A 19,419-nucleotide genomic window follows, 5' to 3' on the forward strand; every position below is an offset into this window, starting at 1 on the left:
TTGGATTTATCGGATAACGTTATATGAATTCGTATATGAATTTATATAAATCTATTGATATAAATAATTTCAATATATGGATTATCTAACGATTATTAATTTATTTTCTATTAGAGAATTATTATATCCCTCTTATACGTACTCGAACAATTTGCGTGTGCTGTCGTTCAACGGCGAGATGTAGAGCGGTCTGCAAATTCACATTTTGCAAATCCAGATCGGCTTTTCCAGCGCGCGCCAATTGTTCGGCAACTTCGACGTGATTGTTCAGAGCTGCCAGATGAAGAGCCGTGTATCCATCGTCCTTTTTCTCGTCGACGATCCACGGCCTCGGTAATTTCGATAGCAGGACGCGCATGGCACTGTAACAATGAAGAAAAAGAGAGGGAATAGAGATTTAAAAAAAAAAAGAAAAAAATAAAAAAAAAAAGAAGAAGAAAGGAACACGTTTAATCGTTAAAATCGCTCGACCTATCTTTTTTTCTTTCTCTCTCTCTCTCTCTCTCTCTCTTTTTTCTTTCTTTTTATCCTTATCCTCTTTATAAACAATCTCATAATTCATAAGAGCGAACGTTACGAGCTAAATAATTACGGTCTTCTTACGTTGGCACAACGACGTACTTCCTCTTAAGAGCTTTGTCCTGCTTTCTCAAGTAAAAGAGAGAGAGAGAGAGAGAGAGAGAGAGAGAGAGAGAGAGAGAGTGAGAGAGGGAGAGAGAGAGAGAGAGAGAGACAAATCATTTCTCGTTCTAAACTTCTCGACGATTTTCAAAAAGTACAAATTTACATTACGATTAATAAACGAAGCGAATGATAATGGGTCGTACAAGGAAATGAGATTTTTCTTTTTTTCAACTAACGAAGTCTTTAGCGAGTCCTTTATAAATTCCATCGAAAGGCACTCACACGTAGAGATGGAATAAATATTCTTCTATGTACATACATACATACATACATACATACATACATAGATACATACATATATCAGATCATGGGCGATTGTGATATCGATAACGTTGAAATCATTTTACGTTTATATAGCAATCCGTGACACATCGGTAGTAACATTAACAGATGCAATTGTCAATTAATGAATATCATAAACCATGGTTATCGCATAGGATTATTTTGGAAGATTATTATTTAGTACCAAAACTGCGTGTACTATAATAACCATAACCACGCGGTTTATTCGCTTTATAGAATCGATCCGTGCCTCTCGTCGACTCGCGGTTTCGTGGTTCATTATGTAAACGATTAATAATGCGATATGAAAATGTCAATGATTTTACGATCTCAAGATATATTATAAAGTTTTATATAAAAATGAAAGACACGTTATCGATCAATCAATCGATTGATCGATCGATTTTCTCAATTGAAAATATATTATGAATCTCGATTGGTTTCAATCGTAATATAATTTCATAATATATTCCAAGGTGTTTTTATATTTAAAGAAAACTTTCAATATCATTTAATTAATGAAATATTTTATTAAGACGTACACAACCACGACGACAGACAATAATAAATATCCAATTTAATTTATCCTCGTAGTAACGTTAAACAGATGAATACATTCTGACAAAAAGTTGGCGAGTCGTGCTAAGAAGGGGGAGAAGAATCGTCGTTTCTAATTACGATCCTGGAACGTGGACCCCATGGAGAGAGAAAAAGAGAGAGAGAGAGAGAAAGAGAGAGAGAGAGAGAGAAAGAGAGAGAGAGAGAGAGAAAGAGAGAGAGAGAGAGAGTGTCTGTGTCCCTGAGGTTTCCTACGACGAGAGACAGCTGTCTTTTGACAAGCCCTCCTCCTGGAGGCCATAGGAACACTGCTGAGCCAAGAGACACACGAAGCTTGACATACTATTATATGAGCACGTGTTTTACTCGAATGAATATACGAATGAATATACGTATGCATGTATATATACGTTTATTCAATCGCGACACGCCGATTAAGAAGATTATATGTGTGCGTGTATGTGTGTGTGTGTGTGTTGCATCTTTTGGAAATAATTCTAGACCTTTAGAATATATAAATATACACACATATATATATATATATGTATGTATGTATGTATGTATACATGTATATGTACATAGAATGACTAACGATCTGTCGTAGAAATAATTCATCAATATTTTTTTATGTCTCTTCTAAAAAAGTCAAGACATTGTTGTTTTTAACAGACAAAGATTTAAATACATACGTATGTACATATATTATCCTTTTTCTATCTCACTTTTTTTTCATATTTTATATATACTCTATTACTTTACACACACACACACACACACACACACACACACACACACACACACACACACACACATATATATATATATATATATATATATATATATTTATATATTTTATTCCTATGATTTAATTGAATTCTTTAGCACGACATTACGATGCATCATTCCCGTTTTCACGCAGGCATCATTTCCTTCCGATTACAATGCAGTCAGAAACATTACTCCGACTCTATAAAACCTTTACGACACGTATATAGTCACGTATACGGCCAAGGTTCCATGGTGAAGGGAGAAAAAAGTCTTAAGGGTAGGGGTTAGAGGTTAGTAGTAGTAGAAGGAGAAGGAGGAGGAGGAGGAGGAGGAGGAAGGGTTTTTTTTTTTCTTCATGGATTTCTTTTTCGTAGGCGTCATAACGACAGCATTTCGTTCATAGTAACAACGTGTCGTCGTCATCGTTGTGTTTGTCGTTGTCGTTGTCGTGCCGCAAAAGGTTGGCAGAGTTGGGGGTTGAAGGGTTGTTCAGAGAGTTCGCAGAGGGTGGCGGCCGTGAGTAGATATAGCCGACTTTTCCGACATGAATATGCAAACGGTTAGTTCCAATGTTGCCATTATTGCGTTAATAACTATAAATCGATTATCTTACAATTAGCAATTATGTTTGCGTTTCTCCCTTCCCGTTAATTTCCTCTCTCTCTCTCTGTCTCTCTCTCTCTTTCTTTTTCTATCAAACTTTGGTCATACCTTCATCAAGTTTGGTCACGCGTTGTCTATCGAGATAGACAGATGTATGTTATCACATTAACAATTAATATCTCTGATCCATATTATTTTGACATCGCTCCTCCGTCTTCTCTCGTCTTTCTTTCTCATATTTTTCTTTCCTCCCATTGTTAATATTCTCGAAGGGAAAACTGGTCTTATACTTATAGGAAGATAAAAAAAAAAACAAAAAAAATAAATAAATAAAAAAAGAAGAGAGAACTTATCTATATATTATTTACGTAAAAATCTCTCTCTTTGTCTTTTTCGCTCTCGTGCTAATCGATCTAATTAATCAGTTAATTATTTTTCATTTCATTGATCCAATCTCAACGTGATAGATAGTAGTAACGTTATAATGAATATTTCTTTGTTTTTTTTTTCTTTTTTCATTTAATTTTCTTTTCTCCTTTTTACTGCTTTATCTCTTCCGTGATGTTTTTTATCTTCCCCTCCCCCTCCCTCACCCCGATGAAATACAATTCGGTTATACTTACGTACACGGGGTTGCAAGAAAACCAAGGGAAACGTATTCCTCGATCTAATACGATTTGAGATAGACGGAAAATGCTCGTTTCAAGTTCGCGAAGTCATAAAATTTGATGATAGTTCGTCGATCCCCGTAGGTCAACTTAGTTTCTCTATGATGGCAATGATCGTAATATATAAAAAAAAAAAAAAAAAAAAAAAGGAAAAAAATAAAAAGAAAAAAATGTAAGGGTCGATATAACGACGTCGACGACTGGGATTGTACAATCTGATATCTCTATTATATGTCCATTATATTATATCTCAATATCGATTATGATTCTCTTGTTAATTTTACGTTATTGTAAGTTTTCTTCGTTTACGTTCATTGTTACTTAATTCTATCTTCGGACGTAGCCGAGTTATACATATATACAATATTCTCGATGCATCAAAGAGGTACCCGGAGGATACGAGATAGTAGGTATTGAAGGAGATGTGCGATCAAAGTTTGCAACATAGCGACGGTCGTCCATAGCCCGAAGCTCCTTCGGATTCGGATCATTAGCTGCTACCTCGAAACTCCGAGTAAATAACAAACAGGAGCCGCTCGTGCGCATAGTATTCCCTTCTATCGCAGAATGGGAATCTTGAAATCACGAGAAGGTACCAAGATACGGTTCTACGAGTTCGATGAATATTTTAACTTTGAAAAATTTCGAAATTTCGCAGAAACTACGTAATCTGTTAACAGTTGAATAATCTACGAAAGAAGAGTAGAGAGACAGAGAAATATATATATATGTAGAGAGAGAGAGAGAGAGAGAGAGAGAGAGAGAGAGAGAGAGAGAGAGAGAAAGAGAGAAAATCAACATAATGTGAAGACCTAGGGTATATATACTCGTATGTACATAAGTATAGCTATTATTATAATGCAATTAACTTTGAAAAATTTCGTATAAGAAAGTATGTAACGTGAATGTTTAATAGAAACAATTGAAAAGATAGATAGATAAATAAATAAATAAATAGAGAGAGAGAGAGAGAGAGAGAGAGAGAAAAGATCAACATATAGTGGAAACATATCTATACATACGTATATATATATATATATAGTCGTACGTACATATGCATTAGTATTATTATAATACAATTATAATTGTATGCGCGATGAAAGAGTAAATTAGAGGAAAAATTTGTTATTCTAATTGTTCGAAAGGAAGACAAGTATGTGATAGAAAGAAATTAGCATTTGAAAAAAGTGCAAGGGGAAAGATATAAGGGGGGAAAAAAAGAAAAGGGAGAAAAGAAAATTGAAAAAAAAAACGAAGAAAAAAGAAAAGAAAAAGAGAGAGAGAGAGAAAAAAAAAGAAAAGAATTGAAAAAAAAAAAAAAAGAGCGGATGTTCGAGAAATTAATCACAGTAGGAGGATCGAGGAAGATCGATCATGGCCTCGGTCACTCGTCGCTGTTACGCAGTCGTGAGTTTATGTCGAGCATTTAGTGAGTCAATGACAGCCGTTCGAGGCATTCATCGAGCGGATTCGTGCGCGATCTTTCCATCTCTTTTCAACTTCTCCCCTCTCCCCCCTCCCCTTATCTCCTCTCTCTCTCTCTCTCTCTCTCTCTCTTCTATCTCTATCTATCTATCTATCTATACTTCTCTTTCTTTCTTTGGACGATCATCGAGAACGAGATGCTCGTGGTGTTCCGTGGTGAGTCAGTGAGATCACGTGCCAACATGCTAAATATAATTGACACTACGAAAACGATCTATGGTACGTTCGAGGTATCGAAGCGCGAATATGCGTTCGATTTTTTTGTTCTCTCTCTCTCTCTCTCTCTCTCTAACCATCTATCTATCTATCTATCTTTCTTTCTTTCTTTCTTTCTTTCTTTCTTTCTGTATTTCTCGAGGATCGAATCGACTCGCTCACGCAGTTCGTAATAGTCGATTATTTTATTGAGAATTGAAGAATTTATCTTGAGTTTTATTCGTATACGTAATATGTATCTACTTTGTGTTCTTATATATATATATATATATATATGTGTGTGTGCGTGTGTGCGTGGAGAACGTAAGTACCGATACGAGTACTTCTAGTTTATTCGTATAAGTGTTTCCGACGCGTACGCGAGAAAGAAAGAGAGAGAGAGAGGGAATCGTTGGATCATTACTGTTTTTGATCGTGATCTTACATTAGTTTCATCATGATCAAACGTTTTCTTTTTCTTTTCATCTTTGGCCGAATTTGAACCTTAATGTTTTCTACTTCAATTTCTACACGTCATTCCGATAAAGAGAAAGAGAGAGAGAGAGAAAGAGAGAGAGAGAGAGAGAGAGAGATAAAGAGAGAGATAAAGAGAGAGATAAAAAGAAAGGGAGAGAGAGAGAGAGAGAGAGAGAAAAGAAACGTTAGGTAAGTTAACGATAAAATATAAATATTTTTAATGCATATCTTTACTAACGAGAGAATATCTTTCCTCTCTGTTTTAATCGACGTCTGATAATTTCTTTGAAATGTTTTACTTTGACTTTAAAGTGTTTCGCAAAACGCTTAGTGGCTCTTCTTAATCTCATGAAGATCGTAATATTCTACGATCTTACGTACATATACATGTGTACAGTTACGATACATACATAGATTACTACGTATCTATGTATATTTTAAACGCTCTTTATTTAACCCGATTTATTTAAATAGACACATTCGCGTGTTCTCGTTTTACTCACGTCAAATATAAAACGCGTGCGCTTCCAATAATCGCTTACTTTTCTTTTCTCATCGATCAAAATGTCTATCCCTTTGTATTCTACAAGTTCTCTTTTCTGAAGAATCTCAAAAGAATTCTAGGAGGAAGTAGAGAGAGAAAGAGAGAGAGAGAGAGAGAGAGAGAGAGAGAGAAAAAAAGAGAGAGAGAGAGAGAGAGGAGAGAGAAAATTCGTAAAATCTTCACGTACGTTTTTTACGCTCGACTTCGTTCTCTCTCTCTCTCTCTCTCTCTTTCCCTGTATTTCTCTCGTAGCTTTCGAATGATCGTTGTTCATCTTACCACATCCTTTTTATCTCTTTATTTCGAGATTCAACTTAGAAAAAAGATTGAAAGATTTTATCACGCGTAAAGATCGGAAAACGTTGTGCATCTTCTCTAGTATTTTCTCATATATTCTATGCATATATATATATATATATATATATATATATATGTAATATATAATGTTATATAAAAAAAGAGAAAAGGTTATTAAAAAAAAATCTCGTAGATAATTTTTTCAAATTTTCCATTGAAATAATAACAAAGTGTTTATTATTACAAAATGAACGTACGATCAAAGACGTATAAATAAATAAAAGGTGAAAGAGGAGAATCGATGACAATTTGTTTCGCACAAAGATATCATAAATCGTCTTTTGATCTCGAATTCGTTTCATTCCATTCCGTTCCGTTCCGAATCTATTCAAAACACAATGTCGCTGTACTATTATTTATCTATCTCCTACGATCAAGATTAATTTTATCCTACGATACACTATAGTCATTAAGATCGTTCGTAAAACATTCACAGACTTTCTAATTGGTCCTTGGTGATTTGCATTCTACGAGAGAGAGAGAGAGAGAGAGAGAGAGAGAGAGAGAGAGAGAGAGAGAGAGAGAGAGAGAGAGAGAGAGAGAGAGAGAAAGCTATTCTATCATATATTCGTCGTAATAAATAAAAAAATGTTGTTGCGCTCGCCGCAACGGTGTGCCATAGTTTCGCGATAGCTCACAAGTTACGCACCATTCCTACCCATAGATCATAGAATTCCGGAAGCGCATCTACTTTACGACGAAATGCGATAAATTTCAAGAGAGCCCGGCGGGCTCTCTCTCCCTTCCCTTTCCTACTACCACCACCCCCACCATCACCACCTCCACCAAGCCCCTTCCCATTTTCCTTCTTCCTTTTCGCCCAACCCAAACTCTGATCTCTAATATTTGGCTATCCCTTTCCCTTATCCTCAACCACCGGATATTTTCTTCCTTTTCGCGTTCTCTTTTTTCGATCTCGACGTTTGCACGATCGATTTCTTTCGACGACTCTCTTTCTTGTTTACCGTCTTTTCCAAACAGTACTGGTGTGTAGGCGTATCTCTGTGTGAGTCGGGGTGGGCGTATATATATATATATATATATGTTTTTCTTGATCACATAGAAAGTAGGATAGATGGAAACGTAAAGAGATTTCTGCTCTCTTCGTTGAAAACTCATTGATTTCATATACATACATCTTTATTTATTTATATTTTCTTATTCATCATGCATAAAGAATTTTTATTTCTAATAGTAATAATTTATTCTTAACCGGTTAAGAGTTTCGAAATATCAAAATATGAAGATCTTTATCGTCGACAGCTGGACTCGATTATGGAAACTGCATCGTGGAAATATCATGATCATTCGATGCACTCTTACGTATGCAATTGGGAAAGAAAGTGTGGGGGAGGGGAAATAGGAGGAGAGAGAGAGAGAGAGAGAGAGAGAGAGAGAGAGAGAGAGAGAGATGATCCGACATTGGTAGTGCTCGAAATATCCACATTTAAATTCCGATAAACTGAATCGAGTCGATCTTCATTCGATCTATCTAGTAGGAAGGAAGGAAAAAGAGGGAAAGAGAAAGAGGGAAAGAGAAAGAGAGAAGGCTCGAGAGGAAATGGATAAAAGAGAAAGAAATAAAACGATATACTGGAACCATGAGAAATGGTTGGCCATCGTGACGTAATTTCCGGCATACCTACCTCTGGCACTCCCATCCAACAGCGAAAGAAAGGCTTGAATTGATTCAAAGCGAACTCGTTTCGATCCGTAATATCAAAATCTACAGAAACGTGAGAGGCTTGATAGTTACGGGCTTGCAACAATATTTGTTTTTTCTTTTTCTTTCTTTTTTTTTTTTTTTTTTTTTTTGTTCCCTTGTCTCTGTGCGCATTCCTTTGACGCGAGGAAATTTTGTTCGAAAATTTTATGATTTGTCTTTTTTCTCCCTTTTTTTTCTTTCTTTCTTTCTTTCTTTCTTTTCAAACAGATACACTACTTTCATTCATTCTGGCGTTGCAAGGAAAACTTTTAATAACAAAGAAATGCAACGTATTGATAACAAAGGACTCTATTCTTGATTAGTTGCAGGACAATAACATTTAATCTTGAACGAGAGTTACGAAACATCCTGATCTCAGGATTATCACTGGACGATGATGATAGCCGTTGGACTTTGAGTCAGATCTCAAGAGAAAGAGAAGGATATCTCAAGTTGGATACCGAGAGAAAGAATATCGATCATGGTCGGCTCGAAGGGAAAGGAAGGGACCAAGAATTCCGACTTTTATTACAATTTTCGAGTTGTCAGACGTCGAGTCCCGGGAAGCGCTTTGCTCGTCTCCGATTTTACTCTCGGAGCTACTCGCCCGTTTGCTGATGTTAGCCAGAGAGAAAGAGAGAAAGAGGAAAAGATAGATAAATAGATAGATAGATAGATAGATAGATAGATAGATAGATAGATAGATAGATAGATAGATAGATAGATAGATAGATAGATAGAGAGAGAGAGAGAGAAAGAAAGAGAAGGATGGTTCTCTCGCATCCTTGTTCGCGAAAGAGCTTGCTCCTCTTCGTCCTCCTGACGAAAATTGAAATTCCTCGGGGATAACGTCGAAGGGGTTAGGTGCCGTCGCCGCAACGCCAGTCAGCAGAAAGGCTTGTCAGGAAGGGTGGTGAGGGGGAAGGGAGTTGAGCGGGTAGTGATAGTAGTAGTGATGATGGTGCCGGTAGTAGTGATGGTAGTAGTAGTGTGGGGGTAGGCTAGGATGAGGACGAAGAGGGTAGCTAGAGGTTCGGGAGTAGTGAACCGTAGGAAAACTAAATCACAACTACCAACTAATTCCATCCGGCGGCGGCGGTGAGTTTGAATTCCCGTCGAAGTGAAGCGAACGTTCGGAACGCCGCGCCCCGACAAGGAGGAACACACAGGACCAGTGTGTTCCTTCAGTGTCGATGAAACGTCGCCGTATACTGCGATAGGATGGAAAAAGGGAAAGATAGTGGTGTTAGGGTAGGACGAACGAGGAAGAAGAAATAGAAGACGATGAAGAAGAAGAGGGGGGGGAGCAGGGGAAAGGGGAAGCGACAAGAAAGCACTTCAAACGCACCACTTTGGCTCAAGCTCGCGTAATTTATGCGTTCAATACCCGACCACGACTTACCGAGAGAAAACGAGAGAGAGAGAGAGAGAGAGAGAGAGAGAGAGAGAGAGAGAGAGAGAGAGAGAGAGAGAGAGAGAGAGAGAGAGAGAGAGGGAAGAGAGGGAAGAGAGTTCGTCCTAAAAAAGAATTTATTATTTCCAAGTCTTGTAGACTTTTCAAAGTTATTACAAAAGATGTTCGCTCGTTACCCTCTCTCTCTCTCTTTCTCTCTCTCTCTCTCTCTCTCTCTCTCTCTCTACATATATATATATATATATATTGAACCGATAGAAATCACAAGATCGAAATGGAGATACGACGAGGAGTTGCCGATATGAAATAGAGTCACAGCTGCGACGAGAGATTTTTTTTTCTTTTTTTTTTTTTTTTTTTTTTTCCACAAAAATAACGATGGCTAACTTATTTTATCTATCGACGAATGAATGATCCGTTCAGAAATAGAATTTAGATGCGATTCTCATTGGGTGATCAAGGGGTTTTTTTTTCTTTTTTTTTTTTTTTTTTTTTCCTTTATTTTTTTACTCTTTTATCGTTTTCTTTCTCTTTTTTTTTCTCCCTTTAAAACGTTGTTCCTTCGATTGGTTATTGGTAAAGCAAAAGTCAAAGGGAACTTCGTTTCTTATTGCTCGCAAGGAACTATCCTGCGAATCTCATGGTATTTTAGAATCCGCTTTGATCGTATTATTTTAGTTTTAATCAAGGTTTACTTTATCGAACGAAGTTTCTCGTTTGTTGTTCCTTTTTCTTTTTTCTTTCTTTCTTTCTTTTCTTTTGTTTTTCCTTTTTTCTTTCTTCTTTCTCTTCGTTCTCTACCTTCGTCATAAATCCAAAGATGCAATGACGAGAGTCCCGGGTAAAAGTATATTAATTCGTAATTTTTTTCGAAGAGTAAAAGTATCTTCGGAGAGAAAAAGGAAAAAATGAAAACAAAAAAAGAAAAAGAAAAAAAAAAAGAAAAGAGAAAAACAAAAGAAATGAGAAGGCGCGAGGAAAAAACTATGTCGCTTGAGATTGACTTTGCGTGGGTGCCTTAACAAAAACAACCTTGACTGATGTCCGCGTGTATTACGTGTACGTTGTATATATGTAATAGGAAATTTTGGGATGAGTTGTCTTTTTTCTTTTTATTTATGTATTTATTTGTTTATTTTTTTTTTTTGTTTTTTTTTTTTTTTTTTTTTTTTTTTGTTTTTTATCTTTTAAGACCCATCCGGAAAATGACTGATATTTTTCAACTTGCTGAATGTTTTATTTCGAGGGAATATTTTATTACAAAAAAATGATCGAAAAAATGTGAATGACAGAAAAAAGATATAAATATAGAGATAGATAGATAAACAGAGAGATAGAGAGAGACATGGATAGATAATGGGAAAGAGAGATCTATATTTAAAACGTTAGAAAAATATTATTGACATATCGAACAAAATTTATATCATTTGAGATTGGTAAATACTTGTACGTTAATTTTTTTTCTTTTTTTTCTTTTTTTTCTTTTTTTTTTTTTTGTAATATACGTATCCACATTCCCGTAAAAATTTCGAGAAAAATTTTCAATTTCTCTCTGCCTCGGGAAAACTCTTTTATTTGCACTTTTTATATTTCTTTTTTTTTCTTTTTTTGTATTTTCTTCCCCTTTTTTCGATCCATCAGACAAATTGATACAGTATATCGGATACGAATAAATCTTTAAATTATAGTTTTGTCGTCATCAGTTCAATATCAATCACTACGTCAGTATATCGATATATAAAACGTATGTAGGTATTTGTTTAATCGAGATTACACTTCGGAGCTACTTTTCACCAACATATGTATTTAGAATTGGTATAAATCTATTGAAAAACGTTTAGAATGATTTGAAAGGGTCGGAACTATAGGCGAATACACATGGCAAAAAGTACGCTCGCCGTCGACGATTTTATGCAAATGGATGGTCCGCCTTTTGTACACCCGTTTGTACGGTATAGTAGAATTTATTTATTTATTTATTTATTTGGACGGACGCGTTTAACGTATGCCAACGTTCCATGAAAAGGAACGAATTCGATCATTTTAAATGATTTACGATCAAATACAGAAATGCAAATAAAAGGGATAGCAATTTGTCAGAGTGCTACGTTTTTTTTTTTTTTTTTTTTTTTTTACATTTTTTTTTCTTTCTTTATACATACCTACACATATACACACACAAGCGCGCGCGAACACATCTATACGTAGATATTAATTAACGAGAAATGTACGTAAAATATATATATATATATATTTTTTTTTTTTTCTTCTTTTGTACAACAAAACAAAATATACATATAATTCTTTTCTTTCGTATAGTAAGAAAAAAGAAAAAAAAGAAAATGCGTTAAAAAGATACTAAATCGATTGGATAAAATCATGTAGATCGTGTTCGTTAATCGTTCGATCATGGAAAAAAACAACAACTCAGTAACAACACTAAACGATCGAACACTTATGTCATTTCGTAAGAGGTGTGTGTGTGGGATGAGGTGCGGGGGGGCGGTTAAGAGAAGAATCTTCATCGTCTTCGTCGTTGTCATTGCACCATCGCCAATATCTTACGTCATTCGTCTCATAGAAGAAGAAGAAGAAGAAGAAGAAGAAGAAGAAGAAGAAGAAGAAGAAGAAGAAGAAAAAGAAGAAGATGGGATAGAATCCAAGTTCTTTTTTCCGACCGTAATCGTTTCACAATTCTTTCCTACGAATGTTTCAAGATGACCGCGCAAATTCCCGAACTGTTTGTGGATTTATAAGTACATATATAACGTTTAATCATTCATGCTTATCTATTGTCTCGATAAATATCTCTCAAGTTTAGGTTTTTTATGAAATCGTAACGAAATACGAACGTTAACCTTTGATTTGTTGATAATGAAATATGACCTTTGAAGAGACGAAAATATATAAGAAATGTTTCATTACAAATCTCTTTTCCTTTTTCCCTATCTCTCTCTCTCTCTCTCTCTCTCTCTCTCTCTCTCTCTCTCTCTCTCTCTCTCTCTTTCTCAATCTTTTCCTATCCTTTGTTACTTTTAATTTACAAAAATTCTCGTGAAAATTTGAATTTTGTCGAAATAAGATAGCCCAAGATGACAATGAAAATTTCCTAAATGATTCTAAATTATGATCATCCTTTTTCGAAATTTACTTATATAAGATTATTCAATTGTTTGACTCGTCTTTTTAAAAGTTAATTTTATTTAGCTTTACGAACTGACAAAAATGAATCCGAATGATTTCGAAGGGACGTGATCGATTTAAAAAAAAATTGTCTTACGATCTTCTACACACAGATCTAGAAACTTTATTGATTCATCCGATACTCTTTACGAAGAAAACGGATAAAAGGAGAAAAAAGGATAAAAAGAAAAAAAAAAAAAAAGGAAAAAATAGAAAAAAAGAGAAAAAAGAAAAAAAGAGGAGAAAGAAGAGGTAAAAAATTTCTTAAATTTCAACGTCATCTCTCGTCACTCCTCTTTATCTTTCACTGAAATTACAAACGCGTTAACATCGAGAAAAATTGTATTGCATAAAAGACATTTCCAACGAACGTTACTACGATTTTGTTGGAAATATTTTTTTTTCACCATTTTTTCACGCTGAAATATGAAATATTATTTCATTTGGTTTTTTTCCTTTTTTTTTTAACGTATATCGTCAAATATCATATAAATTCGAGAGAGAGAAAGAGAAAGAGAGAGAGAGAGAGAGAGAGAGAGAGAAAGAGAGAGAAAAATTTTTACGAAGTGACAAGGTTAGAGAAAGGGAAAGAAAATGATAAAAAATAAAAGGAAAAGAAGGAAATGAAAAAGGGAGATAGAGAGAAGGGAGAGAAAGAGAAACGATAATCCTTTTTGCATAACACGCGGTGGTTCTCACGTTATCAGTTGGATTACAAGAGGCGCGAGAACGTTAAATAAGTCCTTAAAATACCTACTTACGAAATAATCCTCCCTACATTGAGACGTACTATTTTAATTTCAGTAGGGCGTCGCTCCGTTTGAATCTCGACTTTCTATTTGCGTTATTTCATCGTCCAAGAGAAAGAGAGAGAGAAAGAGAGTGAGAGAGTCTTTATCGGGTACTTTCTTATCCTCGGATAATGTAAATGTAAAAAATGGAATTTTCGCTCGGTTCGTTCCCTTATGTTTCCTCTTTCGCTATCGCATGATATATATATATATATATATATATATATATATATATATATATTCCAATATACGAAGAATGTTCCATCCAAAAGTGGGACGAGTTGTTTTCCTCTTAAGAGTTACACGTAATATGTTAGAAAGTTTTAAGAAACAGTCACGATATCTTGTATTATAGATGTTTGTAAAATGTGTTTATATTGTATGAATCGTTCTAGTTTCAAAGGACATTCTGCATTGATATATCTGACAAGGATCTATCGAATAGATTATACATATATATTATAATATATATATATATATATATATATATATATATATATATATATATATATATATTTGAAAGATGTTTGTTCGAATCTCAAGAATTATTGTCTTTTTCTTTTTTCTTTTTTTTTTTTTTTCCTTTTCTTTTTCTCTCTTTTTCTTATTAATTCGTAGTCCAATGATAATCACGTACGTGTCGATATAATTTTCATAAAACGAACATACATATTTAATAAAATTGAAACACGTTATAAAGAGAACGAGAAACGTACGTACGTAATGTAAGTCGATATAATTTTCATAAAACAAACATAAATATTTAACAAAATTCAAACACGTTATAAAGAGAAAGAACGATGAGAATGACAAAAAGGTACGTACGTAATGTAAGTACTTACACATCTATATACATTAGCGTTAGTGTTTGGCACAAATTAGTTGGCAAAGTGATTAATTAAATTACCAATTAAAGATTTGATCGATATTTACGACGTTGCTATGTTCGTTATAATTAAAGTACATGCAGATATCTCTCATTCTCTTTCTCTCTCTACCTATCTATCTGTCTCTTTATATATATATGTGTGTGTATGTGTATGTGCGTGCTCTTTGCGCGATATCAATTATATTTCATTAGCACGACTACTCTCGCGCTTTATGAACCGTAAATTAAGCGCACGAGATGAACATGTTCGGAAGAGCCACGTAGCCAAGGAGATTTAAAAAAAGCACGATTTCAAATTTTTTAATGACAGAAGACACGTTTATGACTCTCCTCTCTCTTTCTCACCTCTCTCTCTCTCTCTCTCTCTCTCTCATTTTCTCTCTTTTCCTCTTTCGCTCTCATTCTCGCTCTTTTGTAGCGACAAAACAGTTTTTCCTCGAATGAGTATGAGTATGAGAGAAAAAGAGAGAGAGAGAGAGAGAGAGAGAGAGAGAGAGAAAGACAGATAGAAAGAGTCCTCGAAGAGAAACTTTCGAACGCAATTGCAACAAAGATTTTAATGGCCATAATAACTCGGTGTTTCGAATCCGGCACGTCATTAGTTTCACGAGCTCTTCCAAGCTCGTTGTTGGCAGTTCTCCAGGGATAAAAAAAAGGAAGAAAAAATAGAAAGAGAGAGAGAGAGAGAGAGAGAGAGAGAGAGAGAAGCAGACCCGTTGGTAGATTTTATGAGCGATTTTATGAAGCTTTATCGAGAGATACGGCGCGACCGTGGTTCTATCTTCGTTTGAATCGTTAATTGAAAATCGCAATTCGATTTGTATTTTTTTCGTTCGCCGAAGAAGTTTCGCGACGTTCAAACGATTCCTCACGAGGAGTTAATAAGTTTATTTAAAAACAATAGTATCATGCTCGTTAAGTTCGAGAATAAGATGTGTTCAATCGTAATATGAAGGGATCGGGTATAAAAAAAAAAAAAAAAAAAAAAAAAAATAAAAAAAAAAGACTGTTCGATCACAAAGGGATCACTCTCTCTCTCTCTCTCTCTCTCTCTCTCTCTCTGTCTCCCACTTTTTTTAAAGATAGAGACAAAGAAAGATACCAAATGAAATGTAACGGATATTATAAAGCATTGGTTAAAGTGTAAGTAAATATACTCAGTAAAATTTTCTAACGAATGGATTATCCTCTTCGAATTCAATCCATTATTTTTTTTCTCTCTCTGTCTCTCTTTCTCTCTGTCACTCTCTATCTCTCTCTGTCTAATTCTTCCTTTCTTTTTTTTTTTTTTTTTGTTCTTTCAGTCGTCGAAAAGTCATAGGGGATGAAGGGGGATTGATCGGAAATGGGAAAAATGGGATAAGCAAACGACGCTACGCGGTTACGAAGGGATACGCGTTAAAGTAGATGAGAGGAAAAGAGAGTGAAGCAAAGGAGTGCGAGCGAATAGAAGAAAGAACGAAAGGGAAAGAGAGAGAGAGAGAGAGAGAGAGAGAGAGAGAGAGAGAGAGAGAGCGAGAGAGGGGTTAGTAGAATTCGGGAAGAGTTTTCGTATCGCTTTTTCCTTGCACCGCGAGGAATTCAAACGATCTTCTCCCTCGGAGAGAGCAACCGCGAGACAAATAGCATTAACCCGCCCTTCTCCTCCTCCTCTTCTTACTCCTGCTCATTCCCCTCATCTCTTCCTACCACTTTTATATCTACCTCTTTTCTTCTCTCTGGAACTGAAACGTTTCTAGTTGGTTAGAAAGAAAGAAAGAGAGACAGAGACAGAGAGAGAGAGAGAGAGAGAGAGAGAGAGAGAGAGAGAGAGAAGGATAGAGAGAAAGAGAAAGCTCGAAATAAAGTTCCAGAGATTTGTCAGGAGACAAAAAGGTGGGAGCGTAGGCGCGCGACTACGTTCCAGTCTATGCTCACGCACAAACACACACATATATATATATATATATATATATATATATATATACATATAAGTACACACATGAAATACAAATGTGAATGAAAGACAGAGGGAGAGAGAGAGAGAGAGAGAGAGAGAGACTTTTCCTAGCTTCCTAGGCGCCTGAAAAGTGGCTTACTTCGCGTGTTCTCTTTTATATGTTATGTTTTCCTTCCCGCTTCTAGAATCACAGCTCTTCTCGTGGAAACGCTTTCTCTCTATGACTCCTTCCTTTTTCCACCCCTATTCCCCCCTCCCCCCCCTCCGTTATACCCCAAACCTTTTTCTAACCGTTTCCTTCTACATATATCTAACCGCCATAAGCAAAGTGGATGCCGACACGATGAGATGTTTCCACCTTTCTTTTGATATTTTCCCTCGTCGCAAAACGCGAAACTTCTCCTCGACTTTTGGATTTTTCACGATACTAACCTGCTCGCGTTTTAAGGATTTCAAAGAATCTTTATACGTGACTCTATGTATATATATATATATATATATATATGTATACGTAAGAGAGATAGAGATAGAGAGAGAGAGAGAGAGAGAGAGAGAGAGAAAACACTTTTGCATTCTGAAAATGAATTTAATTAAACGTTGGAGAATCCAGAGATAATTAGCTTTTATTAGCTGGAAGCGTAGAAATTTAAGAACAATTTTACACGATGGAGGATTTTGGTCTCATGTTTCTTTTTTTCCCTTTTTTTTCCTCTTTTTTCTTTTATACATACATACACACACATACATACAACATATATATATATATATATATGAAAAGAAAATTAAAAAAAAGAGAAAAGAAAAGAAAAGAAACATCGAAATAGTGAAAAAAATAAAAAAGATGGAAGCAGAGAGAGAGAGAGAGAGAGAGAGAGAGAGAGAGAAGGCGTCTGTGTTACAGAAGGAGTTAGATAGAATAGAGAAAGTGTTACAACTTATGTTAAAATTCGTCTCGTCTCAAGATTGCGCTTAATAAGTCAAACGTTCTCCACGACTTTACAAGGGGGAACGAGAGGGAGAAAGAGATAGAGAAAGAGAAAGAGAGAGAGAGAGAGAGAGAGAGAGAGAGAAGGATTTGAAGCGAAAGGAAGCGCGAAAGTGGAAGAAAAGTCGTATGGCACTTGAACGCCTGCTCGTGAGGTTTCCATCTCGTGGTTTGAATCAACAATGGTAATTAGCACGTAACACCGCAACCTTTTCATCCTACTATTACTCTTTCTTTCTTTTCTTCCTTCATTCTTTCCAATTCTTTTTTTCCTTCCTTCCTTCTCTCTTTCTTTCTTTCTTTCTTTCTTTCTTTCTTTCTTTCTTTATTTCTTTTTCTTATTTTTTATTTTTCTTCTCTTTTATTTCTCTTGCAGTTTCTTTTTCTCTCAGAGAGACAAGTACAAACTTTAAAGGATTTACTTATTCCCGAGATCTTTTTTGCATTCTTCTTTTTTTTTCCTTTCTTTCTTTTTTTTTTTTCTTTTTTTTTTTTTCACGCGAGATCTTCAAAAGAGCACGAGCGCGAAAGCGAGAGAGAGAGAGAGAGAGAGAGAGACAGAAAGTTATTTCTTTTTTTTTTTTTTTTTTTTTTTTCAAACTATCGTAATAATTTTCTACGGTATAGATATGTTAAGATCTATATCGTGGATTACGTAGTAATATTAACAACCGTTGGATACACGGGTTTTGTGAAAATTATTTTTCAAATCTTTCGTTTGGAAATATATTATAATTAAAACAATTATACTTTCGTATTAAATTGATAAATGTAAATTAAGTTTTAAAAATAATTACTAGTCCGTTTTTATTTCATTAGTTTTTGCTTGACCTTTAAAATAAAACTGGAGATTCAGAGATCGGCAACGTGCCATAGAATGTGCATTCTCTTTCCCTTTTCTATAAGTTATCTTCTCTGGAAAGCACATTCTCCGCCCCCCTCTCTCTCTCTCTCTCTCTCTCTCTCTATCTATCTATCTCTTTATCTCTCTTTCTATTTTATTTTCCGTCCAAAGTTAAATACCCTAACTCCGAATGTTTGCTCCGCGTTATCATTCAAGATCGGACTTTTGTTAATTAATTCAAATGCTTAGACTGCGTCGAAAAGAATCGGCGCAGTTTCGCTTATAGACGTTTATTTTTTAATCTGTCGCCTTTCTCGCATACGTCGCGTCGCCGTACGAAGAAGACGAAGAAGACGATGACTACGAACGAACTACGACGAAGAGGAGGACGTCCTAAAAATAGTAAATGTATTAACGCGTAGACTCGCGTTTCGCACGGCTCACCGGAACGCGCCAACTTGCGAATGCATCTCGTCTCCGGGTGGCAGTTATTTTAAACCTGGAGACGTCGTTGTAATTCGCGCATACGATAGAGAGAGAAAGAGAGAGAGAGAGAGAGAGAGAGAGAGAGAGAAAGTAAGAAAACGAATACACTTTCGAATCCAAATCTTATACGAATAACGTTAGTTGGAATAAAGGAGTACGAAGAAAAGTTTGTTTTCAAAAGTTCGCGTCCCTTCTTTTTTCTTTTTTTTTTTTTTTTTTATTCGGCAACGAAGAGAGCCACGAGAACGATCGATAATATCAATCAATGTTAAATTGATACGCACATGTGTATGCTTATATACATATGTCATTGAGATATATGTTTTCATAACATTAATACATTTTTCACGTTGAATCAAGGATCAATGAACGTACTTGAATCAAGATTATATTTATATAAGTACGTGTATTTTAACATATCCCCTATCAGACACGATACGATAATCATACGATGACTTTAATATTTTAACGTGAAAATAACGTGAGTTTGCATTAAAGCGTCTTGTAATCCAACAAGAAGTTTATTATTAGCTTTTACAAATTAGTATATAACTAATGTATT

At 35.2% G+C, this 19,419-nt stretch overlaps 1 protein-coding gene across 3 annotated transcripts in view; it reads right to left on the reverse strand.

Annotated features, from left to right (window-relative positions):
- LOC118450082 (E3 ubiquitin-protein ligase MIB1-like) overlaps positions 1–19,419 on the reverse strand; it is a 149,573-nt gene that overhangs the window by 3,035 nt on the left and 127,119 nt on the right. For 2 of the 3 annotated variants that reach the window (XM_085656446.1, XM_085656447.1), the window contains exon 2: positions 143–362. In XM_085656446.1, the coding sequence (XP_085512572.1) occupies positions 143–362 (220 nt within the window). Of the gene's footprint in view, positions 1–142; positions 363–8,267; positions 8,388–19,419 lie in introns of those variants that run through there. The other variant, XM_085656448.1, reaches the window with a different exon arrangement.

The sequence above is a fragment of the Vespa mandarinia genome, chromosome 4, assembly GCF_050613455.1.
Source record: "Vespa mandarinia isolate Hongniang chromosome 4, ASM5061345v1, whole genome shotgun sequence".
In the NCBI taxonomy this organism is placed as follows: Eukaryota; Metazoa; Arthropoda; class Insecta; order Hymenoptera; family Vespidae; genus Vespa; species Vespa mandarinia.